Source organism: Ostrea edulis, chromosome 1 (assembly GCF_947568905.1).
Source record: "Ostrea edulis chromosome 1, xbOstEdul1.1, whole genome shotgun sequence".
Lineage (NCBI taxonomy): Eukaryota > Metazoa > Mollusca > Bivalvia > Ostreida > Ostreidae > Ostrea > Ostrea edulis.
Window position 1 is genome coordinate 19,307,233 of NC_079164.1, and position 20,092 is coordinate 19,327,324.

At 35.5% G+C, this 20,092-nt stretch overlaps 1 protein-coding gene across 1 annotated transcript in view; it reads left to right on the forward strand.

The window, feature by feature from the left end:
* Positions 1-20,092, forward strand: part of LOC125663580 (eIF-2-alpha kinase activator GCN1-like) — a 59,031-nt gene that overhangs the window by 11,599 nt on the left and 27,340 nt on the right. The window contains exons 16-28 of the mRNA XM_048895845.2: positions 140-215; positions 420-579; positions 6,983-7,160; positions 8,483-8,607; positions 8,720-8,898; positions 9,052-9,148; positions 11,377-11,496; positions 11,638-11,830; positions 11,987-12,309; positions 12,587-12,814; positions 15,073-15,200; positions 16,276-16,468; positions 19,220-19,456. Coding sequence (XP_048751802.2) covers positions 140-215; positions 420-579; positions 6,983-7,160; positions 8,483-8,607; positions 8,720-8,898; positions 9,052-9,148; positions 11,377-11,496; positions 11,638-11,830; positions 11,987-12,309; positions 12,587-12,814; positions 15,073-15,200; positions 16,276-16,468; positions 19,220-19,456 — 2,237 coding nt within the window. The remainder of the gene's footprint in view (positions 1-139; positions 216-419; positions 580-6,982; positions 7,161-8,482; positions 8,608-8,719; positions 8,899-9,051; positions 9,149-11,376; positions 11,497-11,637; positions 11,831-11,986; positions 12,310-12,586; positions 12,815-15,072; positions 15,201-16,275; positions 16,469-19,219; positions 19,457-20,092) is intronic.

The following is a 20,092-nucleotide window of genomic DNA, read 5'->3' on the forward strand; positions in this document are numbered from 1 at the left end:
GCTTTTTCTTTTGATGTTCCAAATATTGGATAATTTATATTGCGTGTTGATGAAATAGTTTTACCATACCATGCTACAATGTATGAACATATAATGATACGCATTTATAATTAAGCAGGATTGTGTTTCTAATTTTCAGTACTGGAAAGTGTGGTGTTTCTAACAGAGAAAATGATTTTGGAGTATCCTACAAAAATGACTGAAAAGATTTCAAAGTAAGTGACCATGAGAGTGATATTGTCCAAATATTCATCAATCGACAGTACATTGATGTGCAGTATACAGGTGTCAATGAAACTTTAGTACAGAATCATACTGGAAATAGATAAATGCATTGCGATTCTCAAGCAGTTTGTATTTGTTGTATATTGATGATTTCTTTTTGTGAAGTATCGGGGTTACTGTTGTATTTTGTCTAGACCATATTACAAAGCCTTGGTGTACTGTGTGACACATAAGTCGAGAGCTGTGAGAAAATCCACAATGGACGTAATAAAGCGACTCATTTCTTTGCTGGGTGGAACATCCATTTGTCTTAGCCTTGTGAAAGAGTACGAGGAAATGTTGAAAGCTCAAAAGGTAACTTAACATTTGTTACTTAAAACACATTGCAGCAGTCAATAAGTTTCGATGAAGTACGTCTGTTAGTGTTTGGATAATGTGTTAGTTAACTCCTTGTAAGTTCTCTCAGATCATTTCTCAAGCATTTCCTGTAATTCCAAAGGGCTGGTATTCTGCTCCATTCTCAATACCAAATGTAAACATACTGATATTTTTTCAATATGATGAAAATGTTCCAAAACCATGTTTGAGACCAGAATCACAAAGAAAAAAATGATTAGTGTTGGATTTCGAACTAGAATATATCAGGTTTCAGATATTCTCATAGGATAAATAAACATTTCAATGAATGTATCTATATATGTCAGAAAAAAATTCCCTTCTGGCCTGGAGGTTATAAAACTTTTACTGTACTCAGACTCAGCCATGTTTGTTTTGAGTACAACTCTGAGTAAGCTCTGAAGCATACTTGAATAATTCTGAGCATGTTCACCATTTGAGTATGAGAATAATTTTATTAAAGTTTTATAACCTTCACTTTTGAGTATGAGTACAATTTAGAGCACAGAATTTGAGTATGAAAACATGCTCAAAAAAGTTTTATAACGTCCAGGTCGGGTCATGTTTTTGGGACTAATTCCCACAAATTAATTTTCTAAAATGGCATTCCCCATTATTGGTAGGAAGAGTTCTCAGTAGAAGATAAGGGAGCTATGGGACTGATAATTACATGTAGATTGTAAATATGACATTGATCTTCAAAGGAGCATTGCACATAAGCTATAAGCACTATTGAATTTTATGACTTAGAGTTTGTTCACAATATACTGTTTATCTTTTTTCCCCCCGTGAATCAGAACCTAAAACAGTATATTAAATTTATGTGAATCAGATTTTCACTATTTCAAAGCCGTAGTGAAAATATAATTCACAATTGTTCAAACCTATGAAGGAAATGGAAAAAAAGAAGCCTGCATTTGATCATATACTCTTAATTCTGAATGAAAAAATTCAGTCAATGAAACAATTTACACTAGTAGGGATGATATTCCTGTTTCTCTGAATCCATTTCTGACGATTTTGGGTTCTATTCGCATGTATCATAGGACTTTGTCAGTCATTTCACTCCAAGTGGTATAGATAAACTTTCACCTTGTCAGTTTCGGAAGACGCGCTCAGCTGATCAGATGCCTGTGCTGTGTTCCAATCTGGAATTCATATTGCAAACAATTTTGCACTTTTATAAACACTCAAATCCATCGGTTGAAGTAAATTTGTACAATTTGGTGGTATAGTAAGGGCTATTCCAGCAAAAAACGTATGGGGGGAAGGGACGGCAGCAGATATTTTTTTGGATGGGTGTGGGTGATTTGGGAAAATATGTTTGTATGGGTGGTTGTCTCCCAGGTTAAATAAAAAACATGGGTGCCTGTGAATTATGATAAAAATGAAAACGCATCACGTTACGTTTCTTTTATTACAAAAGAAGAAGAAAAGCGGAGCCATTCTACATTAACTTAAGTACGGAAAAAAGATTGATAAATGGGCAGATAACTCAATGTTACCGTAAACCTTTCCCCTCCAAGGCGTTACCCAACCTATTGTACCTGTCCTAAACGACCACCTGTCTAACGCAACCAACGATCATGAGTTTTACAACCTTTTCGTGTAATTTCACCTTTACGAAACGACTGTCCATTTTTTCGATTACAACGCGATTCCTACTTTCGATTTCAGTCGAGCATGACTATTCTGGGAATTATCGCTCCTAACACTTTCGTTTTAAAATACACAGGTAATAAATCGGAGGTGATCTTCTTTAATCGGCACTCTGAATCAATTATTATACCCAAGCTATCAATTGGTTAACGTGTAATTAACATGCAGCGTCGTGTGAGGTTAATTACCAAAACCCGAGTTGTTGTTTATTTAACAAAATCAAGGATCAGGGAATCACGATCGTTGTTTCCGAAGGTGTGAATTTCGACAGACTTTGAGATGTGCGGGGTAATTCGGATATGAAATCTCCCACCTGTTATATCATTACGTTTAACAGAGTGGAAAATTTGCCTGATTGCGATATAAATCGGGTAAATATTATGCTTGGGACTGAAATTTTAAATGGAATATTCGCGAGTTTCCTGTAGGCCTACGAGAGATTGTAAGGGGAAAAGTCAAAGGAAAAACGTCGCAATCTATATGCATACACTTTGTAATTTAGGGAAATATCTATGTCTTGCACTTAAGTTGCGAGAAAACCTAACTCGTTGAAAAGTTCTCCATTGCTTGCTTGAATTTGTACACCACTATACAATGCCATTTTAAGTATACATATTGTAACTGATGTAATAAGACACTTGTCTTTTAAAAGCAATAAAGAGAGTAACAATATATGTGAATTTAAATTTAAAGTGATATAATATAATCATATTTTATTTAGTTTTATATCATTAAAAAACAACTTCTTGTTATTTCAACAATTAACAAGCACCCAGATCATGACATGAGTAAAAAGGACATGCACATCTAGTCCAGAAATAATATGACAATATCCCACATCATTAGTGAAACTGTTCGTTTATAATAAGCAAACAGAGCTTAGGTTTCTACAACTCGCATGTTTCCAGAGTATACAAAATCAATTGCATTTATTCTTTCATTTTATATGCTGAGATCATCCTTTTTTTCTCCCTACCAAAATTGCATTGGAAACCAAAATATGTAATTTTTTCTGCCATGATTGCTACTTTTGTCTCCCGATGAAACAACAAAGAAAGACATTTTATTGTTTATATTTTTTGCATTTTTAAAAATATAAACTAGAATTAAGTTCTAAAATATCATATGGTTGATCCATTTGTTACGTTAAATGAAAGTATTGAATTGTATGGGTGGTGGTGGCAGGGGGAATCTAATTGTATGGGTGGTGGTAGCAGAGGAAAATTTAATTGTATGGGTGGCTGTCTTAAAAATAAAGTGCCTTCCCTCCCTCCCATATTTTTTTTGCTGGAATAGCCCTAACGTAAATAAGTGGATTTGCTGAAAGGTTTGCAGTGAGCTCTGACGATTATATCAGGGAAAGAATAATCCATCTCTTAAAGCTCTAGCAGATGTTGCTGTAGTGCAAAATATTTATCGATAATTATTTTCAGATTTTAAAACGGTCATAAATCACTGTACCAGTACCTGTTTAAGGTAGTACTCTACATCGTCATAATGGCTGACTTCCTTCAAAAACATGGATGAAAAAATCTATATCAGCAATATTTGACTTTTCCTTTTCCATTTAAATACCTAGCCGAGTAGCTCAGTAGGTTAGAATACCGACTGCTGACCTGTAGGTCGCAGGTTCGAGTGCAGCAGGGGTTTTAAATTTTTTTCAGATTACCTTCTACTAAAACTATTTTTTGACAAAATAAAGTAAATTTGAAATTTTCAACTTCAAAATATTTTTGTACATATCCTCCACTTTTCATCTACATCAAATTTCTCTGGTGTAGCACACCTCCTTAAGTAGCTCACTATAATTATACCTCACTATACCGGTAGTTATACCTCACTATACCGGTAATTATACTCACTATAATTATACTCACTATACCGGTAATTATACTCACTATACCGGTAATTATACTCACTATAATTATACTCACTATACCGGTAATTATACTCACTATGCCGGTAATTATACTCACTATAATTATACTCACTATACCGGTAATTATACCTCACTATACCGGTAATTATACTCAGGGCTATTCCAGCAAAAAACGTATGGGGGGGAGGGACGGCAGCAGATATTTTTTTGGATGGGTGGGGGTGATTTGGGAAAATATATTTGTATGGGTGGTTGTCTTCCAGGTTAAATAAAAAACATGGGTGCCTGTGAATTTTGATAAAAATAAAAACGTATCACGCTACGTTTCTATTATTACAAAAGAAGAAGAAAAGCGGAGCCATTCTACATTAACTTAAGTACGGAAAAAAGATTGATAAATGGGCAGATAACTCAATGTTACCGTAAAACTTTCCCCTCCAAGGTGTTACCCAACGTATTGTACCTGTCCTAAACTACCACCTGTCTAATGCAACCAACGATCATGAGTTTTACAACCTTTTCGTGTAATTTCACCTTTATGAAACGACTGTACATTTTTTCGATTACAACGCGATTCCTACTTTCGATTTCAGTCGAGCATGACTATTCTGGGAATTATCGCTCCTAACACTTTCGTTTTAAAATGCGCAGGTAACAGTTCGGCGGTGATCTTGTTTAATCGGCACTCTGAATCAATCATTATACCCAAGCTATCAATTGGTTAACGTGTAATTAACATGCAGCGTCGTGTGAGGTTAATTACCAAAACCCGAGTTGTTGTTTAATTAACAAAATCAAGGATCAGGGAATCACCGTTGTTTCCGAAGGTGTGAATTTCGACAGACTTTGAGATGTGCGGGGTAATTCGGATATGAAATCTCCCACCTGGTATACCATTACGTTTAACAGAGTGGAAAATTTGCCTGATTGCGATATAAATCGGGTAAATATTATGCTTGGGACTGAAATTTTAAATGGAATATTCGCGGGTTTCCCGTAGGCCTACGAGAGATTGTAGGGGGGAAAGTCAAAGGAAAAAAGTCACAATCTATATGCATACACTTTGTAATTTAGGGAAATATCTATGTCTAGCACTTAAGTTGCGAGAAAACCTAACTCTTTGAAAAGATCTTCTCCGTTGCTTGCTTGAATTTGTACACCACTATACAATGCCATTTTATGTATACATATTGTAACTGATGTAATAAGACACTTGTCTTTTAAAAGCAATAAAGAGAGTAACAATATATGTGAATTTAAATTAAAAGTGGTATAATATATTCATATTTTATTTAGTTATATATCATTTAAAAAAACCAACTTCTTGTTATTTCAACTGTGCAATTAACAAGCACCCAGATCATGACATGAGTAAAAAGGACATGTACATCTAGTCTAGAAATGATATGACAATATCCCACATCATTAGTGAAACTGTTCGTTTATAATAAGCAAACAGAGCTTAGGTTTCTACAACTCGCATGTTTCCAGAGTATACAAAATTAATTGCATTTTTTCTTTCATTTTATATGCTGAGATCATCCTTTTTTTCTCCCTACCAAAATTGCATTGGAAACCAAAATATGTAATTTTTTCTGCAATGATTGCTACCTTCATCTCCCGATGAAACAACAAAGAAAGACATTTTATTGTTTATATTTTTTGCATTTTTAAAAATATAAACTAGAATTAAGTTCTAAAATATCATATGGTTGATCCATTTGTTACGTTAAATGAAAGTATTGAATTGTATGGGTGGTGGTGGCAGGGGAGAATCTAATTGTATGGGTGGTGGTAGCAGAGGAAAATTTAATTGTATGGGTGGCTGTCTTAAAAATGAAGTGCCTTCCCTCCCCCCCATATTTTTTTTGCTGGAATAGCCCTCACTATACCGGTAATTATACTCACTATACCGGTAATTATACTCACTATAATTATACTCACTATACCGGTAATTATACTCGCTATAATTATACTCACTATACCGGTAATTATACTCACTATAATTATACCTAACTATACCGGTAATTATACTCACTATACCGGTAATTATACCTCACTATACCGGTAATTATACTCACTATAATTATACTCACTATACCGGTAATTATACTCACTATACCGGTAATTATACTCACTATAATTATACCTCACTATACCGGTAATTATACTCACTATAATTATACTCACTATACCGGTAATTATACTCACTATACCGGTAATTATACTCACTATAATTATACTCACTATACCGGTAATTATACCTCATTATACTGGTAATTATACTCACTATACCGGTAATTATACTCACTATAATTATACTCACTATACCGGTAATTATACTCGCTATAATTATACTCACTATACCGGTAATTATACCTCACTATACCGGTAATTATACCTTGATTTATGCATGGACTGTGACCCATTTAATTAGGCTTGTCAATTATTAGATAAACAATGATTGTAAAATTTTAAAGGATGGGAAATGTGAAATTTCAGGGAAAATAAGCAGAGACAAAAATTGCGATAAACTATAAATCAACACTTCTATTCATCTGTAGGTAATTTTCAATTACCAGAATTGAAAACGCATTGAAACAGTATTTCTGGGTTTTGTGGCCTTCAATGGTCCTCTTATTTACATTTATATGTGTTTTGTTTAATTCTCCAGAGATTTTTGAAAGCAACACCCAGAAAGGTTGTACATTATAGTATATGTACATCAGATATAAGTAATGTAATGATGAATTGTTTTATCTGAAAAATCAATGTTGAAATAAAGTCCACTTCATTTCACCTTCTCGATTACACCCTTTTCAGTTGATTGACCCAGAAACACGAGACAGTGAGGAGAATTCTCCAGAGACATCCAAGTATGCTTCACCAGTCATCCTTGCCAGAGGTCTTATCACTGTAACCGCTGTCGACAATGCTGACCCAAAGGATGCAGAAGCCATTGCCATGGCAACTGTCAAGTCAGCCCACCACCCTTGCATAGGTATATTATTACAAATACTGTACATGGACACATATTTAGATACATGTGATTCTCGGTGGATCGAACTTTGATCTCTCAAAGTTCATAATCTGTTGTCAGAAGTACAAATGTAGTCTCCTGGTCCCAATTTTATTCCTATATGAATAAGCAAATTTACTCTTGTTAATTCAAACTCCCCATCTTTTGGAACTATTCATCATTCAAAACTACATTTTATCCATCTCGCAAACCTTTCCATCTCCCAAAGTGCATGTAAATTTAAGTCCTACTATACGATTTATGTATCATTTTAGTGTGCTGGAAACATTGGCATGTTTAGGGGATGAGGAGAATTTGTGCCAAAATTTTTACTAAATGATACACTTGTTAAATGAAATTGCACCAAAATAAAAAGCACTGAGATTTCAAACTACAGTAATTTTTTGAGAAAAATCCACTGAATATTCCTGAATCCAAAATTATCTGATATATGGTATATAATCCTTTACTTTTGATACCTCAAAGTCTGAATTGGTTACACAAGCAATCAGTTACTTATGACCTAAGTAGCACCGCATGGGCATTACATGAAACATGGTATTTGTTTTGAAAACATAGCTCAGTATCTTGGTAGTCTGCAAATGACTGCTGGATATCCCCACCTGCGGATTAATGGGTCTGTTAAATACTGTAGACGTATTTAATTCAACGGAATCATAATTTTACAGATTATCCTTTTTGATTTGATCTGCTAGTATGAAATTCTGCCGAGTTGCATATAGTTTACTTGAAAATAGATGACATGATTTTAAGTTCCCTTGTATGAAATTCCGCGCATTTTATATGACCATGCACATGGCCAAAATAAGTGCCGTGCGTAATAATGTAATCGACTGCAATTATCAATTAACCTAGTTAAATTTGAAAGTTAGAAGAATTTTTTTAGACTAAATGCTAACCTTTATTCTGTGACAAGTAGAAATAGAATAAAACAGAAATAAAGATATTTAGGTTCTTTTGATATTCGTATTTCAGATGAAATAAAGTTTCATTATTAAATAGTGTACATCTGTACCTGGGGAGAATGAAATCATAAATTTTGCCACTCTCACACCATGTAAACAGAGTTATATTCTATTAGTGCAAAAGTTGAAACCAGTCGTTCGAAGTACAGATTTTTGAACTTTCAAAAACTTGATATCTCCAAGTGTTATTATGGTCCTGTAGACTTCGAGTTTTTGAGTTTGACGTGCACAATGTACATCTGTTTCAAACTGTACCTTTTGAAAATTGTTACAGTAGTTTTCATACGTAATAAAGTCATGTGTTCATTTGTATTTCAGTGTTTTCTAACAGTTCTACGTGGACAGACATTCTGTATCAATTGAAAATTGATGCCAGACAGTTTCTAATAAACCATGTTGACAAGTGTTTGGAAAGTGTGAAAACTGACAGAAAACTAGATGAGGTCTGTACTTTTACTGTGATTCATCGTTGCCATGCACATATTTTCCTTAGAAGGCAAGATTGCAGGAAAGTATCTTTCAAAATACAAAAATGAATGTGGTTCCATTTTGCAGTGTACACAGAACGCTCTGTCTACGTTTGTCAGAGTAGCCCCGGACCTGGTCCTGCCTAAGATGATTGCCTACAGTACAGGGTTGTTAGATAAGAGTGAACTGTTACTAGTGACACAGGCGGAGCATGGAGTTTTTACCTGCCCTAAGGGAGAACTATACGACAAAACTCTACTCCTACAGTAAGTTATTCAGACAAGTAGCACAGATTTAATGAAGTTACAGTAGAGAGCAATAGTTCATTATAGGGTACTTCTACTTAATCAAAGAAGAACTCATGAGGGTGTAAGAAATTTGGTTTATTTTGATTCATTCATGTTGTGATTGAATTCCAGGTTTGAGAAGTCATCAGATGGGAAGGACATCAACATCAGAAAAGAAAACAAACTTTACTCATATGAAGAACAAATGGCTGAATTAGAACTCAAGAAGGTATGATTGAAACTCCCAAATATAAAACGAATTCTGTTTAATGGAGAAAGGAAAATATGACATCAGAGTACAGTAGAACACAGATATATAGCTGTCTCTTGAAGCATATAATAAAAAATATTGTTATGAGCATACATATGTAATTCACAATACATTTAATGTGAATTTGTTAAAGGAATTCATTATGTAGCATATAGATATACTCTATATCTTTTAATAAATGGTGCTAATGTGTATGTATGTGGAAAAGTGATATTTATCCCCCCCCCCCTTTCAAAGAAGAGGGGCTTATTGATTTGCACAATTTGGTGGTAGTAGATATGTTTGTCAGTCGGTAGACTACATGTTGTCCGCTGAATACCTTGAGAAACCTTTCCATGACAGACATCAAAATTAAAACACTGGTACATCCTAAGGAGTGCATGACTTCTATTGATTCTGAGGTCACTTGGTCAAAGGACAACGGTCAAACTGGACATAGAAATATACTGTCGGCTCAATATCTTGAAAATCCTTTGCTTGACAGACATCAAACTTGGAACACTGGTACATTCTAAAGATTAGATGACCCCTATTGATTTTGAGGTCACATGGTCAAAGGTCAAACTGGATATAGAAATATACTGACCGCCCAATATCTTGAGAACCCTTTGTTTGACAGACATCAAACTTTGAACTCTGGTACATTCTAAAGAGTAGATGACCCCTATTGATTTTGAGGTCACGTGGTCAAGAGTCAATCCACTCTGGACATAGGAAGATATTGTCTGCTCCATATCAAGAATTCTACTGGCACTACTACCAGTTCAAAAACTGTATAACCCTTTTAAATTTTGCACTGGGGGGCATACATTTCTTGTTGATACGACCTTTCTTTTGGTACCAAATTTTTTGACCTCATGACCTTCACCTTGAAGTGTGATCTACATTTGAAAACTTCAACCTTTTCCATAACTTTTGAATGCTTAGTGCTAGAGCTTTCATATTTCACCTGTATATTCCTTGTGACAAGACCTTTATTTCGCTTTAACAGAATTACTTTGCTGCCTTACAGGAGCGTCAGTGTTTTACAAACACATCTTGTTGATGAGTCAAAATATTTGGAAATAGAGAAAAATAAACAAGCTTAGTCTTTCATGTCAATCATGAATTGAAATTCATTGATCTGTCACCAAAGAAGAAGAAAATAAGTTATTGACAGTATTTAGTTGTTATAGCCATAAATTTGGATTATACACATTCAGTATATCTGAGTTTTACTGTGTTCGTTATGAAATTTCAATAGTTACAAAATTTGAATACTCTATCACTCACAGTGGGACAATATATGATTGTGTCGCCTGCGTTACACGCAGTGGCGACATATAGGGATCACTATCCGTCATGGGGCAACTTCCTGATATTTGGCACAGAGCATCAGTGTGGCCAACTGTATTGTGTAAGACATTTTCGAATCTGTCGTTTATCAACTTCCTGTTTGCCGAGACTTAGAATTTTTTACAGCAAAAAAATTTCTGTCACAGTTTTCTCAAGAACCACATGGGGCAACTCCCTGATATTTGGCACAGAGCATCAGTGTGACCAACTGTATTGTGTAAGACATTTTCGAATCTGTCGCTTATCAACTTCCTGTTTGCCGGGACTTAGAATTTTTTACAGCAAAAAAATTTTTTGCTGAAGATTTTATTTTATGATTAACTGAAGGACAGTATTTTTATGTACAAAAGGACAGTATTTGTAATTCCCATACTGAAGGAGAGTATATGTGATTTCAGAACAGCACTAATTATGATTTTTCTTGAGAAACAGTAAATTGGATATATAAAAAGACAACAAGACTAAGCAGTAAACCCAAGAGATAATTACTTATGGTTATTACCATTGTCTTGAAGAGCACAGTAACAGGTTGATACATATTTTCAAACATATGTTTTCATTCAGTCTACATTTAGTAAATGTCTTAATTTCAAACAGATTCTCCCACAAATTCCATTGCATAATAATGTCTCATCTTTCAATTTCAATTAAGTTATCGTTAAAGAATGTTTAGTAATTCTCAAAACCTTTAAAAGGAGTATTAAACTGACAAAAACCATTTCAATAATTTACTTTTTCAACATTATACGTGATATATTACATATAGAATGAACTAGCAGGCGACACATGTCTTCCGGGGAAGACTTAATACTGCGTTTCATGATGTAAAGATTTTAAAATTGTGTCCTTAGGAATTGGAGAAGAAGAAAGGAAAACAAACAAAGGAACCTGTGAAGTTATCCAAGAAGCAGGAGGAGATGCTACAAGCTCAGAGAGACAAGGAGGCTGAGATCAGAAAGAGGCTTACTAAGGCAGGGCTCCATAGGGGGTTTTGTCGATATTTATATAAATAATTTTTCTGATATTTATTAAAATGACTGCTAACCGTTTGATACATAGGGAGAAATGGTATTTTAGAATATTTATAATTATGCGATTTTCTTTCCCCACAGCTGAATGATTCGTTGTGTTGTGGATGCCAGATTATTCAGGCTAGTCTGCGTGGTAACAGTCAAGCTACCTGTGAATACATGAATCGTTTGTGTGGATGTCTGGTACCACTCTTGAGGTCTCCACTTGGAGCCCCAGAAGCCAGCAAAGTTTACCTTAGCATAGGTCAAGCTGTGTTTGAGGACAATATGTTTGGTAGGTATACTGTGTAGAAGATACATGTGTAATGGAATAGTGACATAGTATGACAGGCTTTCACTATAATCTATAAGTTTCCTTACGGAATTCAATGTAATTGATTACGTGGAATAGAGATTAATTTAAACTAGATCTTGTTAAATTACTTCTTAGGTATGAAAGTCAGCAATATTGGTCTAAGATTGCTTGAGCCAGCATGTCCGCTGAATGAAGAGTGGACCCGGATCCCAGTCAAAGAACAAGCAACAAGTGTCGTACAACTCCTGAGTGAGAGGTCAGTGCCTGACCCCGTGTCGGACCCGGACAGAGAGACAGAACTGTTTGATGCTTCCACTTTTGTGTATATTTATTACATTCTGGCTGTTGTTTTGCGTAATGGGGGAGAATTGGTTGGCAGTGATGAATTAACAGTGTCTCGGGCCTTGAAGATGATCATCAATCATGCTCAGATGAGGAAAACTAAGTCCAGCAATTCAGTTAGTATTACCTATTTATAGCTCCTCCTACTACTGATAGAAGCATTCTCTCTAAACTGATTGTAATGGGCTGATTTTCATAAACTAGCCTGTTTAAAAACTCAGAATGTATCTGCTAAAACTGTCTAAAAGACTTACATATATTGTATACTGTGAAAATTTTGACACCCTTTCATTTGATATTATGCAGAATCCTTTGTAAACGAGTTTGAGATTGGGCTAATTTGATGAAAACTGTATATACATGTATAGTGTATCCGAAGTACTTTTAATTTAGTCCAATCCTGAATTACTGCCTCACCACGATATCCTGAGAACACTACTCCAGGTGATTGGAACCACCTCTTCCTCCAAGATTCAACAGCTAGCCAGTACTGCCTTGGTGGAGGTGGCAGAGTCCATTTCAGGGAAAGAGGGATGTGCAGAGCCTTCAGGGAAAGACATTGTAGTCCTGCTGGATGCTCTAATGCTGCCCAATGTGACATCCAGGGATTCTGCTTTACAGGTGAAACTTTGTTATTTACACCTGCATTAATGTCAGCAGAGCAGGACAGATGGAAGGTAGCGACCCATGTTTGTTTGTCTTTCTGTATGCAAGGTACAGTATCTCGCAAAATTATCAGCATATTTCATTGAAATTTTGATAAGGATGAAATCTGTGTCAAGATTTTGAGGTAGGTTATGATACTGTGCGTATGAGACATGTGTACTGTACTGTATATATACTGTATACATGTATGTGGATTCAGGATTCTTAGATAAACACAGGTGACCTATTGCAATTGGTCAGCGTCTGTTGTGCGTTAACAATTGAACATTTTTCACTTCTTTTTATGCCCCCGAGATTGAAGATCGGGGGGCATATTTTTTTGTCCTGTCTGTCATTCTGTCTGAAACTTTAACTTTGCTAATAACTTTTGAACAGTAAGTGATAGAGCTTTGATATTGCACATGAGTATTCCTTGTGACAAGACCTTTCCATGAGTACCAACATTTTTAACCCTGTGACCTTGACCTTGGAGTTTGATCTACTTTTTGAAAATTTTAACCTTGCTTGTAACTTTTGAACAGTAAGAGGTAGAGCTTTGATATTTCACATGAGTATTCCTTGTGACAAGACCTTTCCGTTCGTACTAAACCTTTTGACCTTGACATTTGACCTACTTTAATTTTTTTTTTTTTACATTGGTCATAACTTCTAAATGGTAAATATTAGAGCTTTCATATTGTACATGAGCATTTTTTGTGACAAGATCTTTCTACTGGTACCAAGATATTTGTCCTTGTGACCTTGGCCATTATCGGGGGCATTTGTGTTTCACAAACACATCTTGTTGATAACTACTTTTCCAGTTCTTTTCTAATTTGGTATGAAGCATCATTGAGACAAGGGTGACATAAGATGTAAATTTCAGGTGTTTTTCACCCCTGGGGCTTATGGATGGGGTAAAAACTTCAAAAATCTTCTCTACAACTGTATATCTGTAAGAAAAACTAAATGGATAGTCATGTAGAGCAGGAAGGCCTCTACCAAAATTGTAAATTTTATGATCCCCAGGGTAGAGGTTCTGACTCCAGAGTGGGGCCAAACTTGGTGTATATATATAGTTTATATATGTAAAACATTTAAGTAATATCGTCTTTAAGAGGCTAAATTGAAACTAAATAGATATTTAGAAAGAGTAGGTCATCCATTACCAAAATTGTAGATTTCACGGCCCCAGGGGTAAGGGTTTTGTTTCACGGTCCCAGGGGTAAGGGTTTTGTTTCCAGGGTGGAGCCAAAATTATGATAGTTATTATTGTCTTTATCATTTGAAAATCTTCTTTTAAAAGGTTTGCTGATACGGCATAAAAACTAAACACATATTTTAGAAAAGGATGTACCAAAATTGTGAATTTTGCAACCCAGAGTTTTGACTATGACGGGTCCAAATTAGTCATATCGTATTGATATTACGTATATAATATTTTGTAAAATCTTTCATCAGTAAAAGCACCATCGGGGCATTTAATTTTTAAGAACACATCTTCTTTTATACTGTTTCTGCATATAAAAGTTTAGCTTAAATATGCAGAACAGGAAATTTTTTCTAGATTTCATAGCCCTTGGGGCTAGTGACACTTTTAACGAAGACGCAGGTGACCGATAAGGCTTGTAGGCCTCTTGTTACATGACATTGTAGTTTCTATGACATTCAGACTCCTGAGTATAATGTTGACACATGAGTGCAAGAACTCAGAGAGGGATGTTGAAGCAGGTGCTCTATTTATTTCCTCTAGTGTATATACACTGTATGTGTACATGCACCACCAGAGTATTTAGTATTCGTTAAATGAGAAAAAATACACTGTACATGTGTCTGTAGATGTACCACCAGAGTATTTAGTATTCGTTAAATGAGAAAAAATACACTGTACATGTGTCTGTAGATGTACCACCACAGTATTTAGTATTCGTTAAATGAGAAAAAATACACTGTACATGTGTCTGTAGATGTACCACCAGAGTATTTAGCATTCGTTTAATGAGAGAACAAGAGATTTATATACCTTTTGTTACTTAGAATGACGTGTCGCACAAATTTTATCCTATTTAGTATAATGTTAGTTTTGTTTGATATTCCCTCTCACTACATTGTTCATTGAAATATTGATACTGTAGTTTGTAGTTCAGATACAGTAGAAGAGAGAATTTAACATGTACAAGTCCTTAATGTGAAGGAATATTCTTCTAAATCAAGCATTTTGTCTTTTGTTACAGGGGCTTATTAGGATGTCCGATGTCCTGCCAAACATTGATGATGACCTTGACCTTGGATTACAGATTGCTCGGCGGGTGTGGGTTGTCAGTTATGATGATGATGACAACATTAGACAGCTTGCTGACATGTAAGTGGAAGGTGTTGCTTAGTGAAAAAAAAAGGAATTAGTAAGTTACTGGAGTATGACTTGGATGGTTGGTAATCTGTTCCTATCCACTTTGATGTGTCTGTTAAAGATTTGAACATTTTGAATTTCTTCCAAGAATCTACATTCTGTAAACCAACTACATGTACCTGAGTGAAAACATTTTTGAATGGGAGAAACAGCTTCGTACATGTACAACCCAACAAACAAACTATCTTGAATTTACTCCTGTGCACGAACTGGTTGCATGATTATAATGAACATGGTTGCTACTACCAAAAGTATAGAACTCTTGACCGCTGGGTCTTGTATACTGAAACTGTTTACATCTCTAAAAGTCTTCATCTTTTTCTCCAGTGTACAGCAGACAAAATGATTATGATGAGAGTAGAAACCTCTACCATAATTGTAAAACTTGTGACCCCTGATAAAAGTAATGGGCTATGGCTTTGCTGTATGGCTCATTTTTACTGTAAATGTATTGCATTTTCTTTTCTCCTGAACATCTAGTCAAACTTGGTGCACAATTAGTATAGCAATTAAAAAAGACCCTAACCAAAGTTCTGGTGTTGGGATGGGGTGAAACGGATCAAATACTGAAACGCATAAAGTTTATAAAGTCTGCTCTGTTCCTCCTGTATCTAAACTATGTCTGTAATTATAATGAGCATGAGGGTCTCTGCCAAAATCATCAACCTTGTCATCTTGAAGACAATAGTTTGAAAATGGTCACCCCCAAGAAGAATTATGTATGTTTCAATATAAGTTTCATAAAAGAGACATGTCAGTTGGTGACTGGTACCTGAGATTATAATTTTTGGGAGCAGTTCGTAAATGAGAGTAGGTGCAGACAAGGGAAGACTGAGAAACTTCGGGTGTGATTTGCAATCTTTAAATGATTTTGTTTGAAATAATCTATTACAATTGGCCTTCATTTATAGAACTGCTTTTGCATGTACATGTAAATTAAGTCATATATGTATATATATAGTATTTCACATTAATAAATTGCAAAGTCTTGTCGTAGTTTACATTTATTTGCTATATCTTGTCATAGTTTACGTGAGAGAATTCAGCTGGATGAGCCATATGAAGATTTGTGTTCGCCTCTTATTGATGATGTGACGCATTCTGAGGAGATTGTGAGGAAAGCTTCAGCTAAAGCCATGGAGAAAACCATCAGTTGTCACCCCGAGTTCATCACGACCACCATCCAGCAACTCAAGGAGAAATATCAAGATAAGCTCTATGTAAGGATGTCTTTCATCTCGTGTAAAGATGCAGTGTTAATGCCGAGATATAAACATGTTATGTGTCTTTGTTTCAAAGATTACATTGTATTTTCCCAGTTCTTAATTCAGTAGTAAAGTGAAGATGTATTTCCCAGTTCTTAATTCAGTAGTAAAGTGAAAATGTATTTCACAGTTCTTAATTCAATAGTAAAGTGAAGATGTATTTCCTAGTTCTTAATTCAATAGTAAAGTGAAGATGTATTTCCCGGTTCTTATTTCAATAGTAAAGTGAAGATGTATTTCCCAGTTCTTAATTCAGTAGTAAAGTGAAGATGTATTTCCCAGTTCTTAATTCAATAGTAAAGTGAAGATGTATTTCCCAGTTCTTAATTCAATAGTAAAGTGAAGATGTATTTTCCCAGTTCTTAATTCAGTAGAAAAGTGAAGATGTATTTCCCGGTTCTTATTATACCCCCCGCAACAAGTTGTGGGGGGGGGGGGGGGGGGGGGTATACTGGAATTGGGTTGTCCGTCTGTCTGTCTGTCCGTCCGTCCGTCCGTCTGTAGACGCAATGGTTTCCGGGCTCTAAACCATTATCCTTTTCACCTACCGTCACCATATCATACATATGGACTACCCATGGGATGAAGATGTTCCCTATCGATTTTGGGGTCAAAAGGTCAAAGGTCAAGCGCACTGGACATTGAAGTAGCAATATGGTTTCTGGGCTCTAAAGTGTTATCCTTTCCACCTACAGTCACCATATCATACATATGGACTACCCATGGGATGAAGATGTTCCCTATCGAATTTGGGGTCAAAGGTCAAGCGCACTGGACATTGAAGTAGCAATATGGTTTCCGGGCTCTAAAGCATTATCCTTTCCACCTACAGTCACCATATCATACATATGGACTACCCATGGGATGAAGATGTTCCCTATCGATTTTGGGGTCAAAAGGTCAAAGGTCAAGCGCACTGGACATTGAAGTAGCAATATGGTTTCCGGGCTCTAAAGCGTTATCCTTTCCACCTACAGTCACCATATCATACATATGGACTACCCATGGGATGAAGATGTTCCCTATCGATTTTGGGGTCAAAAGGTCAAAGGTCACGCGCACTGGACATCGAAGTAGCAATATGGTTTGGTTTGTCATGCCATTTGTTTTTTACACTCAGAAAAGAGGTAGTTTATACCTATTACCAACACCCTTTGGGAGATTGGGGTAAGCGGGGGGTATTCTTAGTGAGCATTGCTCACAGTACCTCTTGTTTCAATAGTAAAGTGAAGATGTATTTTCCCAGTTCTTATTTCAGTAGTAAAGTGAAGATTTCAAAATCTCACTGTTATTAGAATTCACAGTGCATTTAATTTTTAATGTGTTTGTTTTTCTATGCCTGTCTTTAATAGGTAAGGATAAAAATATCTACATGTGTATATCCTTATTTAGGGAAGATTCATGTTTTTCTAGTCGTGGCCTTTTGCAAAGTGGAAGGCCACATTCTTAGTTAGAATTTGTGGTTTCTCATTAAGACTCGGGTGAGTGTTGTGGCCTGTGGATTTCTGGTTAGGCCATCCTTAAAAAAATGTTTGTTTGGAATTGTCGCCTGGGGGGTTTCAGACCCAGGAGGGAGGAAGGAAATTTATTTTATTGAAGTTGAATTTAAAATTAATGATAAAAACCACAATATAAAACAGTGAACAGATTTATTATTGAGATATGTTTTCTTTTAATTCAGAAACAATCACGCTGAAAAGAGGTGAAAAAAGTGACTGTTCAAAATACTCAAAACTATGACAAAGGTGACAGTTCCCATCAATAATTTCATCAGTCAATTTCAGAGGATTTCTCTTTCAAAGTCTCTAGCCTTTTGACAAGACAATTGGCACGGATAGGGAGAACCCTACTGAATTTCTATAGTAAATTATAGTCCTTTGAAATCGGCATCAGCTGATGCACAGTAAAAGCAAAAATCTTTTCTTCTGCATCAGCATAGTATGCAAACCCCATGGGCGTTGTGCAATTCAACTTCAAACACTTTGTATCCATGTAACTCTGGCCGATATTACCCATGCCATCTGACAAAAAATGACATCGGAGTTGTTCAGGGGTGTGATTTTTCCTCTTTTCAGAGGAAATCCTCTGATTTGCTGAATTTTCGAAAAAATGAAACACTCTGGATTTGATCTAAAGTGGCAGAAAATGATATTTTTTCATGTAGGGTGAGGTGTTTTCCTCCCTTTTTGACCAGTTTTCCTCTGATTTCTGAGGAATTCAGTCACATCCCTGGTTGTTGTTTTTTACTTCGCTCGCGATCTCTGCAAGGATCTCTTTCCATTGATAAGTATTTTGAAGACTAAAATTGTAAATTATATTGCTGATTTTCACCTTGTACATGTGAATAGAAACACAAAGGGATGTTTGGCTCATTAGCAGGACGCTTTACACTTCACACTGACATTTTGGAGGCTACTGCTTGTCAATGACGATCATCTAAATGCTTTATTATACAGATAGCAAGAAAAAAGCATTTTACTGATCCGACTGATTTAATTAATGAGGATGTCAAAACCGATGTTTAAAGACGAGTAATTCGTTGATCTGACAAAATTATAAACATTTTTTACTGATGGAACAAAAAATGAATAAATAAATAATTTTGTCAAGATAATATTTCTAGCGGGAATAATTCTAATGAGGCGGTCAGTAATTCCAAAAACTATAATTTTATTTTGGCCTTATTTATAAGTGTCTGTAATTTAGATGCCTCCACCAGTATTGGACTCGTTTGGACGCCAGATTGGGGAGCCTCCACTAGATGAGTGGCCAGCACGTAGCGGGGTGGCTCTGGCCCTGGAGAAGATCTCCCCACTGCTTCCTGCAGACCAGATAGAGGAACTGTTCTCCTTCTATGTACCTCACGCCTTGGGTGATCGGTCAGTGGAGGTCAGGACACGCATGAGAGATGCTGCCCTAGCAACGGTCACAGCCCACGGGAAGGTAAGTCTGCAGAATACAAGAAATGAAGTCCAGCGGAAATAGATGTTATAGGAGTGCATTGATTTACATCAAAATTATCCTGAACACACAAATGTTGACAATAATTCTGACAATAACATTTGACACATACATGTAAAACAAATGAAGAGTAATTTACTGCAATCTAATGCACAAATTTCACGAACGAAGAAGGTGAAAGTTGGTTACCTTAAAGTTAGAAAAGTATGAAATTTTGCAACAAAAACATGATATAAATGGAATCACTTTAAAATTAGTTAATTGAACAGTTGTTGATTATAAATTAAGCAAATAAACAATACACTTACTCCTGTTGGAGTCACCACACAAAAACCTAGATTTCATGAACATTGAACTCGCAACAGTCAAACACCTAAAATCTGGCGAGAAGTCACAGGTTGATAATTACATAGTTGAATAATCAGCATACATGTTATTTGATCTTTCCATATCCCCTACAGGAGCAAGTTTATTTAAGTTCAAATAAATACAAGTGTTACATGTGCAGTGTATTGATAATAATAAATCTTTTGATACAGAACAGGAATTTATTTAAAAAATGAGGAGTTTGATAAAGATAAAGTTTTAGAATTTTCTATTGATTATGACCTTTTAAAT